The sequence below is a fragment of the Eschrichtius robustus genome, chromosome 12 (genome assembly GCF_028021215.1).
Source record: "Eschrichtius robustus isolate mEscRob2 chromosome 12, mEscRob2.pri, whole genome shotgun sequence".
NCBI classification, from domain to species: Eukaryota; Metazoa; Chordata; class Mammalia; order Artiodactyla; family Eschrichtiidae; genus Eschrichtius; species Eschrichtius robustus.
In genome coordinates this window covers 52606455-52625517 of record NC_090835.1, presented here as the reverse complement: position 1 = coordinate 52625517, position 19063 = coordinate 52606455, and the positions used below count along the sequence as shown (strand labels likewise).

General features: G+C 48.5%; 1 protein-coding gene across 1 annotated transcript in view; it reads right to left on the bottom strand.

Annotated features, from left to right (window-relative positions):
• Positions 1-8414: 8414 nt before the first annotated feature.
• Positions 8415-19063, bottom strand: part of GLB1 (galactosidase beta 1) — an 85487-nt gene continuing 74838 nt past the window's right edge. Inside the window, exon 16 of the mRNA XM_068558153.1 lies at positions 8415-8978. Coding sequence (XP_068414254.1) covers positions 8712-8978 — 267 coding nt within the window. The 3' untranslated portion in view covers positions 8415-8711. The remainder of the gene's footprint in view (positions 8979-19063) is intronic.

Sequence of the window (19063 nt, the reverse complement as noted above, 5' to 3'; positions counted from 1 at the left end):
TACAAGATCAATATAAAGAAATCAGTTATATTTCTATTCAAATTTAATCTCATCCAGAAACCCTCACGGACACACCCAGAATAATGTTTAACCAAATGTCTGTGGCTTAGCCAAGTTGACACATAAAATTAACCATTACAAGTTGCCTGCATTGGCTTGATTTCACAGGGGCTCTGGAGCATGAATTGTTTCACAGAATTAAGCCCATTTTGAGGCAAAGGGTATGGCCTTTTGTATTCTCATGTTAGTGAGGCATCTTCCTAATTAAGCCAGGAGTAGCTCTCTGGGGAAAAGAACAACCAACACTCACAGCAGGTAAAGGAGGGGTGCAGCAGTGGGCAAAGGCCTCTGGGTAGGGTACCAACAGCCTCCAATACAGAGGCAACCTCAAAATTCCTATGTAGGGATGGAGGAGCAGAGAGAGAGAGAAACAAATCTTTATAAACAAACTAATAGGAAATCTCCCATTCAAAATGAGCCTGCAATCCAACACTCCTTAGTCCAAGGAAGAAATATAATTCTACAACAATGAACAAGATCAACAATCCAAACGAGCTCACTTGAGATGAACTCAATATAATAAAATAGTGGAGGAAATACTTCTACATAAATATGCTGATCCATTCTGAGGAAGCAATAACACCTACTAACAAAGAACAAACGATTCTAAAACATTTACCGACACCAGATAGGGCTGATCCTACCCAAAGGTGTTAAGAGAGATGTATGTGGGTGTCAACAGTAAACTTCCATCTAGAACTGAACTTAACTTCTGTTTTGAGACCCCAGTTCCTCCAAAAGGCAGAGACTTAATCTCAGTCAATTCAGCATTTAACCCACGCCCCTTCCTTCAGTGACATTCGGTGTCACAATTTTGGGAAAGGGACTCTGGTCTTTGTCATCTGTTGCTGTCAGCACCTGCTGAAATGCACCTCATCCTGTCTGGGCCTCAACCATCAACCCATGGACTGACCTCCTGAGTTGATCCACTGATCCTTTGGCATTCCTCCTGCAACACTGGAAATGCTCCATTTTCTCCTGTATTCCTCTGTGGCCTCAGAAGACTTAGCAGGGCTTTCTGGAGGCTTTGCTACTTCATGCTGCTCTGGCTGGCATAAGAGACCATCCTTCTGCTCTCCACTCCATGTCTTGCTCATAGGAACCCTTGAAGGGGCCTTGGTCCACGTGCAGACACCCATGCCATGTTGCCTTCACACTTGAGTCATGATGGGGAGCTCAGGGATCTTGCTTCCTCCCCGCAAAGCCCCGTTTGCTCAGATCTCAAAACTTTGGTGGGGATTCTGTTGTGGTTTCCCACTCCAGGGGCTTGGCCATGGGAGGTGGCCATGCCAGAACCCTTCCCAGGGATGCTCCCTGGCATCTGACTTGGCTTTCCTTTTGACTCCTCTCTCTTAGCGCATGGAAGCCTTCTCAGGGGCCCTTCCTAAGAAACTGGACCTGAAGGAGAAAGGTGAGAATGTGTCATTTCAGGAATACAGATGGGACATGTTTAATTTTTAAGTTATTAGAAACTCAGAGGTGGGAGTGGACAAAGAAGAGAAGAGAAGCGAAGATAAAACAAGGATGGCCAAGCAATATGGAGCATGGTAGAATGTCTTGTAAAAACTGGAGTGTCTGATATTCAGTACTATCAAGCTTATGCTGTTGCTGTGTAGACTGTCCCTCGCCCACATCTCCTTAAAGCTTCTGTAAAGTTCTACAGATGAAAGGCCCAATGTGGGTGAGGTTTTGGTGAAACTCAAGGGACTCAGTTCCACATTTGAGTCAAGATACTGCAAAAGACTGTGTGGGATGATGAGCTCGTTCATGAATTGAACTAATTCAGTGGAAGCACAATGTCTAGCCAGAGGAAACCATGAGAAAGGAAGCTCTCCCGGGGTTCACAGAAATCTTGGGAAGGTTTTAAAGACAAATCTCATCTAAATTTTTTAAAGAGAAGGACACCTCAGCTAGCATCTGTGTTAGACACGGCTAAAGCAACACTGAAAACACATGGACCCACTCCCAGTCTGTGAATGTAGACACAGAAGTATTTTTTCATCCAGAAAGCATTGATTGAGGGCTAGATGTGCTGTACTGGGTACCAAGGATACAAGAATGAAAATCACATGGTACTTGTCGTGAAGGCTCTCGGGTCAGCGGTAAACAAATAACAACAATATTATGAGCTAAGTCCCACAGAAGGAGATGTAACCTGAGCAAGGATTAACAGTCCCTCCTCTAATAATTATCAGGGCAACCTAGCTCTCCCATTTCCTCGTCTGCCCCCAAGGCTCACAGAATGTTTGCCAACCTGGTCCTAATCCGCAAGTCTGAATTTCTGACACAGTACTCAGGATATTTACTTATGTGTCCTTTGCCTAATTAAACGATGGAAGTTCCTCTTCTTTTGTGATCGTTATTATCATTGGCTATTGCTTCATGAGCATAAGACTACTCTGCAGAAGCTCCGTGATGACCACATATTGCAGTTAAGGTGATGGGAGAGTACAATATTAACAGCAAGTGTCAACAAAACAGGAAATCGCCCATTATCTCAAAAACCTTTGGGTGAGATAATTGCCTTAATGTCTATAGTTAGCACGAAAAACAAAAGGCTCTTTTTGGAGGTGGGCATTTGTCTTAAAGAGACAGATGAGATTCTTAGCACATTTAGTGTGAAGATAGATTTTACGAGACATGATGGAGATGGAGGGATTGTGTGGGACATGTTTTCTTCAAGTGTGAGTCGAAAAGAAAAATTCTCCCCTACCATTTTCCATAATAACAGCAATCAAGAAAAGAAAGAAGAAAGAAAGAAAACAAATTATCTAAGTTTCAACAGTTGAGGAGGAAAATAAGTTCTTGTATTGCAGACTCCTATAACAGAAGAATTCATTGGACTATGAAACAAGAGTTTTAACCAAAAGTTTTAGAAACTGAGACCTGATTGAAATAAAAAGGTGTTTATCTGGGGTTTGTTAGGACTGTAGCCTGGGAGACACAGACTCAAGAAGCACCTGAATTTGTTCCGCTGGACTACAAAATAGGGGAGGCTGATAAAGGCAAAACCCACAAGGTTACAGTCAGTTACGAGAGTTGTTTATCAAGAATTAGAATTGGAGCTAGTGAGAAGTAAGGGTGCTTGTTAAGTAAGATTGGTTGGGGTCTGAGTATTTCTGGAATTCTCTATTGTCTGTCTAGACGTTGGATCTTTGTAGTTGCTGCTTCCTCCCTGAAGTACCTTCTGTTTTCTTCATTTCTATTCCTTTCTCCTTCTCTTATTCTCCACATGGCTCCACTCCAGGAGGCTTACCCTGACCAATCCCAGCTCTGCAACAGGTCCAGGACTAGATCCGGAATGTTCACGGCACGCTGGTCTTGTCCTTGGAATTGTCTTCCCCACAGACACTGCATCGTCCATTCACACATCTGTGTGCTCCTTGAGGGGCAAGAAATTACGTCCTACTCAGTAGCATGGGGTTCAGAGTAAGTACTGAATGAACATTTATTGTATAAATGAAAACACTCCACTCATAGTTAAAGGTGAAGAGCACACCCACCCTAAAAGGGACAGGACCTGAACCCCCGGGGAGTCCTCAATGACACTTCTTGGGACACTTCATGACTTCAAAGGCCATGGAAAAGAGGACAGGTGATCCAGAACGGCCCAATTACCTAGCTAAAAATCCCATTGCTTAGTAAAAATTAAAGCCAAGGTGAAGTAAATTGGACAGAGTGCACGTCTTGCTCAGAAATCTACATCCAAAGATAACAGAGAAGGAAACCAGACTTTAAGTGCAGTATACACTCCCATCACCTCACCCTGCCATATACTCTTGCCGGTGGAGGGGTCACACAGTGGATTTCTAGTCTATGTTCAGAGTCACAATTCCCCTTTTGTTAATACCTGGTGGGACCCCTAAAGGCCAGTAATCTGCAAAAGAGACAAAAGAATCCAACTCATTAACACAGGCTAAACATACCCACTCTGGAGCAAGCACAGTGCTCTGCCAACGGGACCTCGGACCAAGGGTGAAGGGATTCAATTCATGCTCACCGGCTTCTCAGACTTTAGTGGGATGGACGTAAATACACAAAAAGGACGCTCTAGAATTCCCTCCTGGAACACGCCCTCTTGGAACCCGGCTACAGAAGGCATAGAGAAGGCCACGTGTGGAAGCTTTGGTTGACAATCCTAGCTGAGCTCAGCCTTCAGACATCCCAGCCCAGATGCCGTCTGGAGCGAAGGAACCTCCAGACGATTCCAGGACCCAGCAGAGGTCTCAGGTGTCATGGAAGAGACGAGCCATCCTGCTGTGCCTGTCCCAATTCCTGATCTATGGAATCATGTACATCACAAAATAGTTTTTTATGCCATTCATGCAAATGTATTGAAGCAGTTTGATGTGTAGCAACAGACCACAACCAGCGTGGCACGCACTGATGGGAAATGCCCTTCGGATTAGGAATTCAAGGTGTTGGCACCAGAAAGTTGCTTAAGTTTTGAGAACAGGTGAACAGAGGCCTTAAGGAAGTGGAGGACCCTGAGGTCTACACTGAGGTTTCTGAAGTCCACGCTGGATTTCAAGTGTTTTCTGTAGGCACAGGCTGCTCCCAGCAAGGCCAGGCTAGTGCTGGAGGGTCCTGATGGATGAAGCACCTTCACCCTTTCTGTGGAGCCTCCCCCCTCTTTTCTGGTCTGGGTCCATGTTTGATACTAGACTGTCTCCTTGGCTTTGCATCCTTCAGCCAAGCACGGCGCCTGGTCAGAAGAGCCAAGTTGTTGAACTGAACACGAGGAGCTCCAGGGAAAGGATGGTGTCTCCTGGTGGCTTTTCTTCCCTGCCCGTCCCTCAGGTTTCCAGATGATCGGTTACCTGCTTCTGTGGAGGAATGTGATGGGAAAGAATGCAATTAGCCTTCAGGAAGTCCCTGCTCCATGGCAAGTGCCCTATGAGGCGCTTTTATGATTATTGCCTTTGATGTAAAAACTCCACAAGTGGCGACCCCACTTAGGAGGTGAGGAAATGGGGGCTTAATAAGCGAATCACTTCCTTGAGACCATGTCGATGGTGAGTGATGGCGTGGGAGCACGCACCAGCGTTTCTGCCCCCAGCCTGTCCTGTTTCACCGGGGTGGGGGGGTGGGACAGTGCTGCCGGCCTGAGGGCTCAGAGGCCTGGGCTCCTGGGGGGTTCCTCACATGTGGAAAACCCCTGGGGGTACAGAGCAGCTGTCTGCTGAGGAATCAGTTGAGAATCATCCCTGGGCTTTTATAGACAACAGAGGGCTGCCGGGTGTCTAGCTGGCAAACCTCAGGACCCAAAGGCTGAAGGGCAGGGGACAACCCGGGAACGTGCTCAGTCAGACCAAGAGCAGAGGCTGGGCTTAACCCAGAACCGCCTCAGCCCGAGTATCTGGACACCGACTGGACTTCCCTCACAGCCCACGAGCTACTAGGCCACCCGAGCCGTCTCTTCTGCCACAGACCAGACAGAAGCCCTCAGAGCACTGACTGAAAAAGTGATTTCAGGAAATGCCTTTTTTTTTTTTTTTTTTTATGCTCATGAGGCAAGAAACAAAGACCACACAAGATCATTTCCTACGTGTGTCATCTGACAGAAGACCTATCGCTTGTTGGGGAAACAATGAAAAAAACCCAAACTCGGATGAACACGAAACAATTTCATTCTGAATAAACTGGATTTGCTGAGAAATAACAATGGACTGACTGACAGACAAAAAGACAGAGACACTGAGCAGCCTGACACAGAGCAGGGTAAAGAGACAGAGGGCACAAACTCCAGGGCCACAGGGTCCCACCCAGGGCGACTCTGTCCCTTCTTCATCCCTTCCTTGCCTCAGACAAGATCTTCTGAAATTGTTTAGCAGTTTCTTAAAAAGTTGGACATACATTTCTCATGTGACTAAACAATTCTACTCCTAGGTGCCTACCCAAGGGAAAGGAAAACAGTTGGCCACATGAAGAATTGTGCATGGATGTTCAGATCAGCATTATTCATAAGAGCCCCGAACTGGAAACAATCCAAATGCCCATAACTGACAAATGGATGTCCACACGTGGAATGCTCCTCAGCAGAAAAAAGGAAGAAATTTCTGATTACGCTACAACATGGGCGAACCTCAAACACATTATGCTGAGTGAAAGAAGTCAGACGCGGAAGACTTCGTATTGTGATCCCAGTTCCATGAAATTCTGACAAAAGGCAAAATTACAGTGATGGAAAACAGATTCGTGGTTCCCTGGAGTAGGGTGGAAATGAAGATTTTCTGCACTAGAGAACCTTCTGGGGTGAAAGAAGTGTTCTAAAACTGTATTGTGATGGTGGTTTACACCCATATAAGTTTAGTAAAACTCATCAAACTGAGTGAATTTTATGGTATGTAAATCACACTTCAATAACTCTGTTCAAAACAAGAGGTTCTGCAGGTTGTGCAAATCTGGGGAACGTCTAAGCCAAGGCCATGATGTTCACAAGGATGGCTGAAAATATGGTAATGTTCCAGGAACATCAGTGTTATGGTTGGGTTAGCTCAGGCCTGCTCAGAAAGCTTTGACATATTAAAACCAGCTTAAGATAAATTTAATATAAAAGGTTTACATAGCAGGCAATAACGGTGCTGCCCTTATTATTTTCAGATGTAGCACCCTTCCACAGAGCTAAGAAATCAGGAATGATGGAAGGGGCATTGTACTTTAAGAACGACATTATAGAAGATGAAATGTATGCCCCTGAGAGGCAGTACAGAGGGTTGGATAGGTTTGGGTAGAGTCCAGGGTGGTACCATTTGTGTATTAAGATTCTGTTTTCCAGAACATGACATCCTGGACAAGGGTGAAAACCCCAAAAGATTCCCTCACATGAACCAGACAAAACACTCTGGCTTTGGACAGAGATACACCAGATTGGAATCCAACTCCAGCTCTCGCTGACATTTAAATATTTTCATCTGTGAAGTGGGTTTACTGCTGACTATTGTAGAGTGCAGTTCTGAATATCGGATGAGAGGATGGAAGGGAAATGTACGCTCTGACGCGGTGGTTTCACTCCACTGCCTGAGCCTCTGGAGACTCCACAACAGGGAATCTCTGGGAAGGGGACGTGCAATGTACCAATGTACGTAAGGCTTTAAAAGGAATGGTCTCACATCTTCCCAAAACGTGTCACTGGGCACAGTTCTTGAGTATCGTTTTCTAAGTTTTCAGTAACTTAGTAGTGGAAGAAAGAGTGATGCAGTGAGGCTGCGTGTGCAGGTAGCAGCCCCTTCACCCTGTGGTCGGCCCAACATCCAAAGGATGCAGGACATCCAGCAGAAGATGCTATGGAAGACAGTCCTGAGTTAAGTTCTGGTCTGTCTCAACTCATACTTGCCTCCTGCAGTGGCTCAACCAGAGTTTCCAAACTCCCTGTTGAATCCCAGACAGTCATCACTGATGTCTAGGAGACAGAGAAAAACACACTCCCGTGAAAAGATGCTGTAGATTAGCATCAGAAATTTTTCCTTTCTTCCTCCCTTAAAAAAATGTACATCTTCTCTGTACAGGATTTAAAATACAGGTAAGCAAAAAAGAAAAGGTAAACAATCTCTCAAACACCCACCACCCAGATATGCTCATACTGACAATTCTGTTTATGTTGCTGTGGTCCCCTCCTGTGGGAACATGAGCATGTGTCGATATATGACGAATGCAATGTGTGTCTAGATACCAGAGCCAGACAACCGGGGTTCAAACCGTACCTCTACCACTTGTAGACGTGTGACTTGGTAAATCGGGTAAGAGGACAATATGTTCCTCTGAGTCCTTGTGGGGGATGAGTGGATTAAATATACAGTATGCTCAGAACTGGGTGTGGTGGAGGACAGTGCCCAACGTCTGAGAGCAGGATGCCCCGGGCAGGACATGCATCTCACACAACGCCTGGTCTCTGCATGTCCACGTGTGTTCACGTGTCTACCGACGTTGAACAGGCCTGGGCTGAATGTGTGCATACGTGCAGCTCTTATGTCTAAACACACAAAATGGGATCCAACTTAAGGCAACCTGCTTTTTTAACACCACTTACCATGGTCTGCATCACCATTTTAGTGGCTCTGGGGTCTCCTACTGTACAGATGCACCATCCTATCTACGCTCTCCAACTGTCAATCCTTTGCATAATTATTTGGAGTTGTGTTTAAAGGCTCACCTAGTAGATATCACAGAGATTCAAAAGGAAGTCAAATAAAGATCAGAAAAGCAATAGTCCACTAGATCAAAACAAGACTATTTTCTACTCCTTTGAACCAACCTCAAGTTAGTGAAGTGGCTTATTCAGCCCACTCAAGTCTAGTTATGATTTAAATCAGAACCTATAATTTAACACCTGCTAAACATTAAAAACAGTAAGATCATCTGAATACAAATTTTATTTAATAAAAAGACTACATGATTTGTACAAAATAAAAATCGGAAACACCTTGAACGCTTCCATTCCAACTCTGCAGATGCCTCTGTGTGTTGCTGGGCTACCACCCTCACCCTATGTCCACGCAGCCAGACGGGGGTGCGTCAGGCACCGTCAGAAACCTCAGGTGAGAACACACCTAATCTATTTTCCAATCAAACTCTCCAGTGAATGCTGACCTTCCGAGGAGCATGTGAGGTATGAGCAAGGCTAGAATTCCAAAGGGTCACAGTCCTTGTCATCACACACGGTCCAGCCATGAGTCTTGGTGTTGGTCTGCAGGGACACGGCTGTGGGTCTTCACTGCACCGATCACCGGCCTGTCCACGAACTCCACGGTGCACAGTTCTGGGCCACCATGCCCACAGGGCGCACGCTCTAGCTCCAGCACGATGATGGTGTTTGGGGCCGAGGTCACCAGGATGTGCTGCGGCACGAACAAGGTCATCTGGGGGCCCCGTGCTGGCCAATAGCGGCCAAGGTTAAAGCCATTAATCCACACCTGACCCTGGAGAGAGAGAAAACCATCAACCCAGCTGCACTGACCACCCTGGGGAGTGCGAGAGCCTTGGTGCAAGGGGGCCAGGGCGGGGAGGCGGGCAGTGTCCCCAGAAAGGCGCTCTCCTGCCACAGGCCAGGCCCAGAGCCAGGCCAGGCCAGGGTGGGATCCAGCATCCTGCCGAGATGTCCAGCCAAGTCGGGCAGGGGCTGGGTGGGAGAAGCCACAAAAGCTGCCCCTGGTACCCACACTGCTTCAGGAAGAGATGTGTCTGGTCCCTTTGACTGGCTTCAGCACCACACATATCAGCACTGGATGACACTGTGGCAGATGCACCAAGTTACTGGATTTCGTCCTGGGTCCAGGGCGGGGTGGGGGTCAGGTGCCTGTCGGCACACACCAGCCTCTGCCTGCCGCCTCTGTAGGCAGCTGCCTCCCTGCCTCCTCAAGGAGACGAGCTTTCCCTCTTTATTCTCCCCTCCTCCCGGCAGGTAGTGACCTCGCTGCCTCTGTGCACGAGATAAGCACGGGGCCTGCAGCCTGGGACACACAGGTCCTCTAGAAGGATGTGGAGGTCGCGGAGGGAGAGACGGGGGCCGCCCAGGTGGGTGTCTATGTTCCTGCTGTGTTTTGGCAGTTTTCACACCAGCATCAGAGTGAGGGTGGGGACTTGCTTCAAGGAGCAGAGGGGATCCTACAAGCTGCAAAGACGACTTCCGTGAGTAGGAGAAGCTGCTTCCACACAAAACTGAGAGGGAGGAGAAAGTCCTCAAGAATAGGGACCAGGTGCAGGTGTGTCTGCACAGCCTCTAGGCAGGAGCTAGGATTTGCTCACAGGTGGGACTTAGCAGTTGGATGAATAGATGGAACCTTCTGTTACACAGAAAGAGAGCAAAGGAGGGGAGATCTCACACACATGACAGAGCAAGTGGGGAGAGAGAGAATACGTGGGAGAGGATGGGGGGAAGGAAGGAAGAAGGAAGAAGGAAGGGAGGGAGGAAGAAGTATAAAAATTGCTCCCGGGCTTCCCTGGTGGCACAGTGGTTGAGAGTCTGCCTGCCAATGCAGGGGACATGGGTTCGAGCCCTGGTCTGGGAAGATCCCACATGTCGCGGAGCAACTAGGCCCGTGAGCCACAACTACTGAGCCTGCGCGTCTGGAGCCTGTGCTCCGCAACAAGAGAGGCCGCGATAGTGAGAGGCCCGCGCACCGCGACGAAGACTGGCCCCCACTTACCACAACTAGAGAAAGCCCTCGCACAGAAACGAAGACCTAACACAGCCATAAATAAATAAATAAATACTTAAAAAAAAAATTGCTCCCACGGTGGCCCAAATGTATTGGGGGACACCCTGGAGGAGGCCCAGTCCTGGCTGCCACCTGCAGCCCTGACCCAGCTGCAGAACTACTCAGTTCTCACCTGGTTAACCCCAGGTGTCCCCTCAATGTCAGCTTCCTACCTGGGTTCAAACCTTACTCCTGCCACTTACTGGCTGTGTGACCTTGGGCAGCTCCGCACTCACTCTGGTACTCGGGGACAGTGAGGGCGGGAGGAAGCAGTGCCTGGCCCGTGGTCAGCACGGTGTGGCAGCACCCCTCACACCAGCACAGTGAAAAGACCTTGGCCTCCACAGGCCCACGAAAGGAGGCCAGTGATGGAAAGCCACCTGTCTGTTGGGATAAGTCATTTAGAAAAAGGGTGGCAGTTTCACAATTCTCAGAATTATTTTATTCTTGTTTTTACCACGGGATATGCTATCTCGATCCATCCTGAAGGTGCACGCAATGACAGCCTCACCAGGTTTTATCAGTTGAAGATCTGGCAGCACCCTGTTTCCGCAATATTAGAGAACAGCAGAACTTGACTTTTGCGGTCGAGGGGGAACGATGGGCTCCAAGGGGGAGTGCGAGAGGGCTCGGTGAGTAGCACACAAGGGCTGGCCTGGGCTCCACGGGCTCCACACTGCATCCCAGCCACGGCCATGCTGAGAGTCAGTCCCTTCTAAGATGCTACCCCTCACATCCCTCATGCTGCACCGGGCATGTCCACCTGGAAGCTGGGGACCGGGTCCTGAGCCCCCTGTGCTGGTTATGGGGACCTGGGAGCCCAGGGTGGAAATAGGCTCCCCTGGCTCCCTCCAGGGTTGGGGGATGCAACTCACCCGGGCGAGGAGACAGGGTGCAGCAAGCAGGGGCCCTGGGAGCAGAACGCTCCCCGAGCAAGGAGCAACTTGCTGGACACTGGAAGGTGGAAGGGGAGCAGGGGCACTGCTGGGGGTTTTCACAGTTAAACGAGGAACTGACAGAACCAGGCACCTGTGGGCTCAGCTCAGCCTTGGTCCACCCACTACTCCAGGTCCAGCTCGTCCTCCTAGACACTGCCCTGCCAAGCAGCAGTGCAGTAACTGCACAGACAACAGCCCCAAAGACCTCCCGTGAGCTTCCCAGGGTACCACTTGCTTCTGGGAGTCCCCAGAGAAGGCGACTGGACCAAATCGGGAGGGTGATGAGCGTTTCTGCCTTTGATTGTCTGGTCCTTCTTCCAACTTTCACTTCTCCAGCTGCCCCCATGTTTCTGGAAGGTCCAACTCCCACTAGCGAACACTCGTGGTGGCCCCACTTCCCAGACTACTCTGTGACCGACGGATGTATCCCCCAATTGTCACTCCTAGCTGCGCATCAAAGGTGATACAGTTATTCTCCTGATTCTCCTTAGTTTGCACGATCTGTTCTAGTTATTCTTTTCTCCCCCAAATTATCACCTGTGGCTTATTTTAAGCCTTCAGCTCCCACGTGGACTCTCTTTTATTGGCTGCGCCGCGGCGTGCGGGATCTTAGTTCCCTGACCAGGGATCAATTTCGTGCCCCCTGCAGTGAAAGCGTGGAGCCTTAATCACTGGACTGCCAGGGAAGTCCCTGGACTCTGTCTTTTAACTTGCCCAAGTGACTCCAATATGTAGGCATCCTGCCTGGCACCTTCCCTCCAACTTTCCCAAAACCCAGGGTTACATTGTCTTTGGTTTTGGTTAATTCTCCAAAGCTATGAAAGTCTTCAGGACAAACTTCCCCTCTACTCTCAGTCCTTAACAGAATGGACATACGATGAAGCCTGTGATGGTTTGGTTGCCCTTCCAAGAGAGAGGAATGAAGGATTGGGAAAGCACAGGCAGAAACCTTGCACATCTGTCTTCTTTCTTTGAACCCTGCCAGTCACCATATGAACAAGCCAGGGCTGGCTTGGTGGATGATGAGAGAGATGTGGACCAATCTCTCTTTTTTAATCTCTCCTTGGCCGCTATGTGGCCTCAGCAGGCAGACAGCCAGCCCCCCAGGAGGAGGGCCTCCTCGCTGACTAGAAGGCCCTGCCCAGCTGAGACCAGCAGAAGAACCACCACCCAGTCTGCCAACACTCCAAATCAGGACCTAAATAAATGGTTTTGGTTTGGAACCACTAAGTTTGGGGTGGTTTGTTAAGCAGCAAAAGCTAACTGATACGCATCTCCATGGCCTCAAGGTACAGTAGCATGCTGCTTTTTAGTAAAGTAAATGATGTCATTGAACCCGATTTAACAAGAGTAGGATCGTCCTCTACTAGTCAGTTCCTCTTTCACTAATCAGTCACCAAACCCCGTTAGGGCTGCCTCTGTCGTGTCTGGGCCTCTCTCAGGGTTGTTGTTAAGTGACAGTGAGAGGACACAGGTGAGCACTCAGCACAGCGGCTGGTGTGCAGGGAGTGCTCCATGATGAGGCTGCCGGTATTATTTCCCACAGCTGGGCCCCCTCTCCATCCCCCCACCCCCCCACTGCTGCACTGAAGTCCAGCTTCCTTCCTTGTCCTTGGACCACTTCTGCAGAAGAGCAGGTTTCAGGGGAATGAGGAGGAAGGGTCTGTCTTATATGTATCGGGTGGGAGGTGCCTCTGAGGCCTCCGGTAGCTGGTCCACCTTGGTGCTTGGATGTGGTGTTCCCGGTCCTCAAAAGTGGTGAGCTGGAGCTGAAAATTTGGGTGTCACCAGCACATCTGTGAGGATGACCTCCCATGAAAATGTAAGAAGAGGGCCCAGGATCAAGTCCTGAGAACTGAAACACAGACACAGAAAGAGAAGCCTGAGGAGGAACGAAGACGGGGAGGGAAATCAGAAGTTTGGTCACAGACGTCAGGAGAGCTTCAAGGGAGGGAGTGGTTACCTATGTCAGACGTTACTTGCCAAGAGGTTAAGTGAGAAATGTCTGGGGTGTCACTATGTGGGTGTCGGTGGCCTCGGTGGGGACAGTTTCCGAGGAGTGTGGGAGCAGAGTTCCTCCCCATCGCCCTCCACTCGGAGTCAGTTCTACAGGTTGGGTCCTTTCCTAACAGCCCCAAACCTGGGACAGGCACCGAAAGCACACCTTTAACTTACTTTGTACCCCACCTCCCCATTTGTACAGAATTATCCGTATAGACTCAAGACTGACAGGTCTTCTAGAGGATGGCCATCAGGTCTGGAAACAGAGATGACAATATTCCATTGTACTGAGTGCAGCTTTCCTTTTTTGCTGTGTTGCAGGCTTTGGTGGCCAAGAGCAGACAGCTCCTCTCGGATGAACAGGATGTACTTGCGACTGAACATGCCCAACACAGGGCCTCCGGTCCCCTCCTGTGCTCCTCAGTCGCCCCTCTCAGAGGCTGACAGCTCCATCCCTCCAGTCGTGTAGGCTCCAAACTCTGGAATCCTGCTTCTGAACAACCAGCTGTAAGCTGCGGGTTCCCACGCACCCCTCCTCAGGTTCAATAGTTTGCTAGAATGGCTCACAGAATACAGAAAAACATTTTACTGATATTTATGGGCTTATTATAAAGGCTACAACTCAGGAATGGCCAGATGGAAAAGATTCACAGGGCAAGGTAGGAGGGTGGCTGAGCTCCCAGCCCTCTCCAGGTGCACCTCCCACCCAGGTGTACCACCCAGCACTTGAATGTTTTCACCAACCCAGAAGCTCCCCGAATCCTGTTGTTCTAGAGTTTTTATAGAATTTCATCTCCAGGGCTTCCCTGGTGGTGCAGTGGTTGGGAATCCGCCTGCCAAGGCGGGGGACGCGGGTTCGAGCCCTGGTCCGGGAAGATCCCACGTGCCGCGGAGCAACTGAGCCCGTGCGCCACAACTGCTGGGCCTGTGCTCTAGAGCCCGCGAGCCACAACTACTGAGCCCACGTGCTGCAACTACTGAAGCCCGCGCGCCTAGAGCCCGTGCTCCGCACTAAGAGAAGCCACCACAATGAGAGGCCCGCGCACCGCAGCGAGGAGTGGCCCCTGCTCCCCGCAACTAGAGAACGCCCGCGTGCAGCAATGGGGACCCAACACAGCCAAAAATAAATAAATAAAATAAATAAATTTATTTAAAAAAAAAAAAGAATTCCATCTCCAGTCCCCCACCTTGGCTTTAGAGGTTGGGGGTGGGGTGGAAAGTTCCAACCCTCTAATCACATCATCTTTCTGGTGACCAGGCCTCCAGATAGGACTGGTCACCAGAAAGACCAATTGATTAGAGAGCTGGAAATTTCAAAGGCAAGATGCAAAAAAAGAGTCTCAAGATAGAAGGGATTTCTGTCAGCCCTTTATTATAAATTCTTTTATTTCATGATTTTTTTTACATCTTCAAAGAGGGAATGTTTGCCTTTAAAGAATAAAGTTGCTTTTTGTCCGTATTCTATGTTGATTCTTAACATTCAAAGCTTAATTCTGGTAGAGGAAAAGCGGGAAGTTATCCCACCCCTCTCACTGCCAGGCTTTGCTAGGCACCCAGACGTACTGCGAGTGGTAAAAAAATGCATGAAGGCTACACAGGATATTCATGTGAGATTATCCACACGCATCTGAAGGAGAGATAAACAGCACACACGTCACTGCAGCGGCAGAGCACGACATTTTAGGTCTGGCCCATCTGACCCAGCTGGAGCACTGAAGAACAGTGCCTCCTGCGGGGAGTTTGCATCAGACGAGAGTTCTGTGCGGACAAAGCGCTGGCCTGTGTCTCTGGGATAGAGCAAAACATGCCTGACCGCTTCCCACTGAAATCCCAGTTGACATTCGGGCATTTAACCAGAAAGCCACATCTGACTTAAGTAAGGCCGAGTAATCAGAAGTGATTTTTTAAATCTCCTGAATCACCCTTATCAGTGACTTCATTCACTCCATCAAGGTAGTTTCTCTACAGCAAGTGACTAGCATAAGTCAAGAGGCTGGGACAGGGGCCTGACAGGGCCTTCCTGCTGGAGGTGGATGGAGCGGGTTAGTGCCTGGAGGCAGAGTCTTGGAAACGGCCCAGGCTTCAGGTAGTCCATCCCCAACGCACCCCCAGATCTGCCAAAGTGCTCATGCTCCCAAAGTCAGAACTCCATGCCCTGTTGGGGGTGGGATCTGTCTGTTCTGCATCTGCTGAACATTCAGAACCTCAGGAGCTGGCCCGGGACTGTCCTTGGCAACAGGGACCACTGCTCGCTGGAAAATAACAGAAAACACACATGCTCTGTCCTATGTATGATACACCTATGTCCTCTGACCTTCAGACCTGTGCAACCCAGGTCCACAAAGCCTGTGGATGGGCCTTCTTGCAGGTGTGTGTGTAAAGCTTTATTGAGTTATAATTCACATATCATACAATTCCCTCATTTCAATGTACAATTCAGTGGTTATTAGTTTACTGCAGAGCTACCCAAGTATCACTCCGAAGAGAAACCCTGCACTCTTTAGTATTTACTCCCCATCTCCCCCCAATACCCCCTTCTCCTTGTTCTAGGCAACCGCTAATCTTTCCATATCTAGAGATCTGCCTGTTCTGGACATTTCTTTTTTTTCTTTTTTCTTTTTCCGGTTGTGTTGTGCGGCATGCGGGATCTTAGTTCCGCGACCAGGGATGGAACCCGTGCCCCCTGCAGTGGAAGCTTGGAGTCCTAACCACTGAACCGCCAGGAAAGTCCCTGTTCTGGACATTTCATATACATGGAATCGTACTGTATGTGTGGTTTGTGACTAGCTTCTTTCACTGAACATGTTTTCAAGGCTCATCCATGTTGTAACATGGATGAGTACTTCATTCATTCATTTATTTATTTATTTATTTATTTATTTATTTATTTATTTATTTATTTATTTTCATTTATTTTTATTGCCAAATAATTTTCCATTATGTGAGAAGACCAGATTTTGTTTATGCATTCATTAGCTGATGGGCATTTGGGTTTTTCGACCTTTTGGTCGATTTTGGATAATTCTGGATACTACTGCTGTGAACATTTGTGTACTCGTTTTTGATCGGACATATAAATTAGATGGGCTTCTGGGGTTCCAAACCCCTTGACACGTTCATAAATATTGTGTGTACACGTACTTTTCAAGCATGACGGCGCAGAAAATCCATCAGACTGACTAAATAAGTAAAGAGCTTCTGCCTGGATAATTAGCACAATCTCCCAGCTGGCCTTCGAGGCCCCGTACATGCTGCCTGCCTCTTCGTGTGGGCCTTCAAGTCAGACAGACCCGGGGCTGGGGAGCCTTTCCACCACCATGTCTGTACCTCACACACGATGCTGAGGTCTCTGAGCCTCTACCTGCTCATCTGCAAACTGGAGACACAATCAGGACATCCTACCACAGGGGCCTCCTTTGATGATTATGAAGATAGTGTCTCTTAAGTGCCGAGCAAAACTCCTGGGTATGACACTTCTATGACCTGGCCAAGGCAAAACCCCTTGACCTCAAAAACATCCTATGCTTCTCCATTTCTTCATTTTTGCATCTACTATTCTTTGACCTGAAATTCCCTCCCTGACAAAGCCTCCGATTCCAATGAAGCACCATCCATCCTTCAGGTGTGTTTCAAGCTCCATCTGAGCCCCCTAGCCCTGTTCATAACCCCTGTGACAGATAATGTTCTCTTTCTACTTTGCATCTCCTGAAGGTTGTTTCTCTTAAGGCACTAAACTGACACCACCTGGTGAGCAATGGTTTGTGCTGGGTCTTCTCATTGGCCTTGGCCCTGTACCCAGAGCACCAGCCAAGCCCCTCTTCACCAACAGGACCGCCCAAGGGCCTACACTCCTCGCACGTGCTTTCTTTCAAGGGACCCAGCAACACAGGCAATTCCCCCTTTCCACCTGAAAGCAGTTACAGAGCAGCCAGACCTAGGGAGGACACAGAATAAACTGGGCACTTAAAGAAATGCCCCTCGTGAAACTTATGACTCAGTGGGTGAAACCAGGGTGCCAGCCTGAGTGATGAAGCGTCACGGAGCTGAGTCCAGGCGGGGCACGAGGTGGATCAAGGGGGACTAAGGGTCAAGGAAGGTTTCAGAGAGGAGTTAATGCCAGTCCTGACGTCGTGAACCCGGTGGGCAGAGGGAGGGAATGAAAAAGCGTGAACAGAGGACACCAAGAGGGAAAAGGGGGGAAGGACCGGGGGTGGGCAGGGAGCAAGAGAACAAGAACGAGCCTGCTTGTGCTCCAGTGGGAAGATCCGGGGGGGGCTTTGTTTTGTTTCTGGGTCGCAGAGGCCCTGGATATCGCTTCTGGGCTGCAACACGGGAGTTGGCAGAGAAGACAGAAAGGCTGACACAATGCAGGAGGAGAAAGAGAACAGGATCTCGGCCTGGAGGAAAGAGGTGGGAGGGGGACTTGGAGCTTAGACTTCCTCCTAGAGGCCACTGGGCAGGAAGCGAGGGTGGAGGCGGAGAGGTAAGTCTGACAGGAAGCTGAGGAACAAAGGAGCTCCACCTGATAGTGTCAAGGAGGGTGAGTCCTCAGCGGAGGGGGTGGGGAAGAGGAAGGTGGTTTAAGGCGGATGATGAGGGTCATAAAGGCCAGCTGGGGACAGGGAAGAGAGAGGCCCAGGACTGCTGGGCAACTTGGGACCTCCAGAGTTTGGAGACAGTGAGGGGAACGTGGCCCCCTGACAAATGTGCCAGAGTGACTCCCCCAGGGCTGCTCAGTTACTGGTGAACCAGCAGAGGCCAATGGTGGACCCACTCCCAGTGGAGGATGATCAAGGGGACAGAGTGGAAGGGCAAGGCGGTCAGTGCATTGATGGCCCTTAAAAAAATGGTGACGATGTCTAGGCAGGATAGGGAAGAACTGCGGCCTTAATGGTGGAGCTTCAGGTCATCCATAAGATCCAAGAGTAGGCTTGGGAGGCATGAGAGTTTGAGGGATAGAAATATGTGGCCAGAGAGAGGATGGTAGAGCTTAAAATTCCGGAGGTATATTCATCAAGAAATACAATATGCTTGGGCCATAAACCAAGTCTCAATAAACTTAAGAAGATTTTGCAACCATCACCACAATTTAATTTTGGGACATTTCCATCACCCCAAAAAGAAATCCCATACCCATTTGCAGTCATTCTCTATTCCCACCCTCAGTCCTAGGTGACCATTCACTTACTTTCTGTCTCTACAGATTTGCCTTTTCTGAACGATTCACGCAAATGGGATCATACAATATGTGGCCTTCTATGACTGGCTTCTTTTACTTAGCATAATGTTTTTCAGATTCATCCATGTTGTAGCCTGTACCAGTAGTCTGCTCCTTGTTACTGTGGAATACCATTCCATTGTATGGATATTGCACAGTTTATTTATCCATTCATCAGTTGATGGACATTTTGAATTAGTTCCAATTCTTGGTTATTTTGATAATGCTACTATGAATATTTGCATGTAAGTCTTTGTGTGCACATATGTTTTATGTCTCTACCTAGGAGTAGAATTGATGAATCCTATGGTAATTTTATATTTAACCCTTGAAGAAATTGCCAAACTGTGTTCCAAAGTGCTTGTACCATTTTACATTTCCACTAGCAATGTAGGAGATTTCCCATTTCTCTACATCCTTGCCAACATTTGTTCTTGTCCATCTTTCACTATTATAGCAATTCTAGTGGGTATAAAGTAGTATTTCATTGTGGTTGATTTGTACTTCCTTAATGATGTTGAATATTAAGCATCTTTTCATGTACTTATCAGCCATTTGTATATCTTCTTTGGTGAACTATCCATGCAAGTCCTTTGTCCATTTTTTGATTGGGTTGGTTGTCTTCCTATTATTGTGTTATACGAATTTTT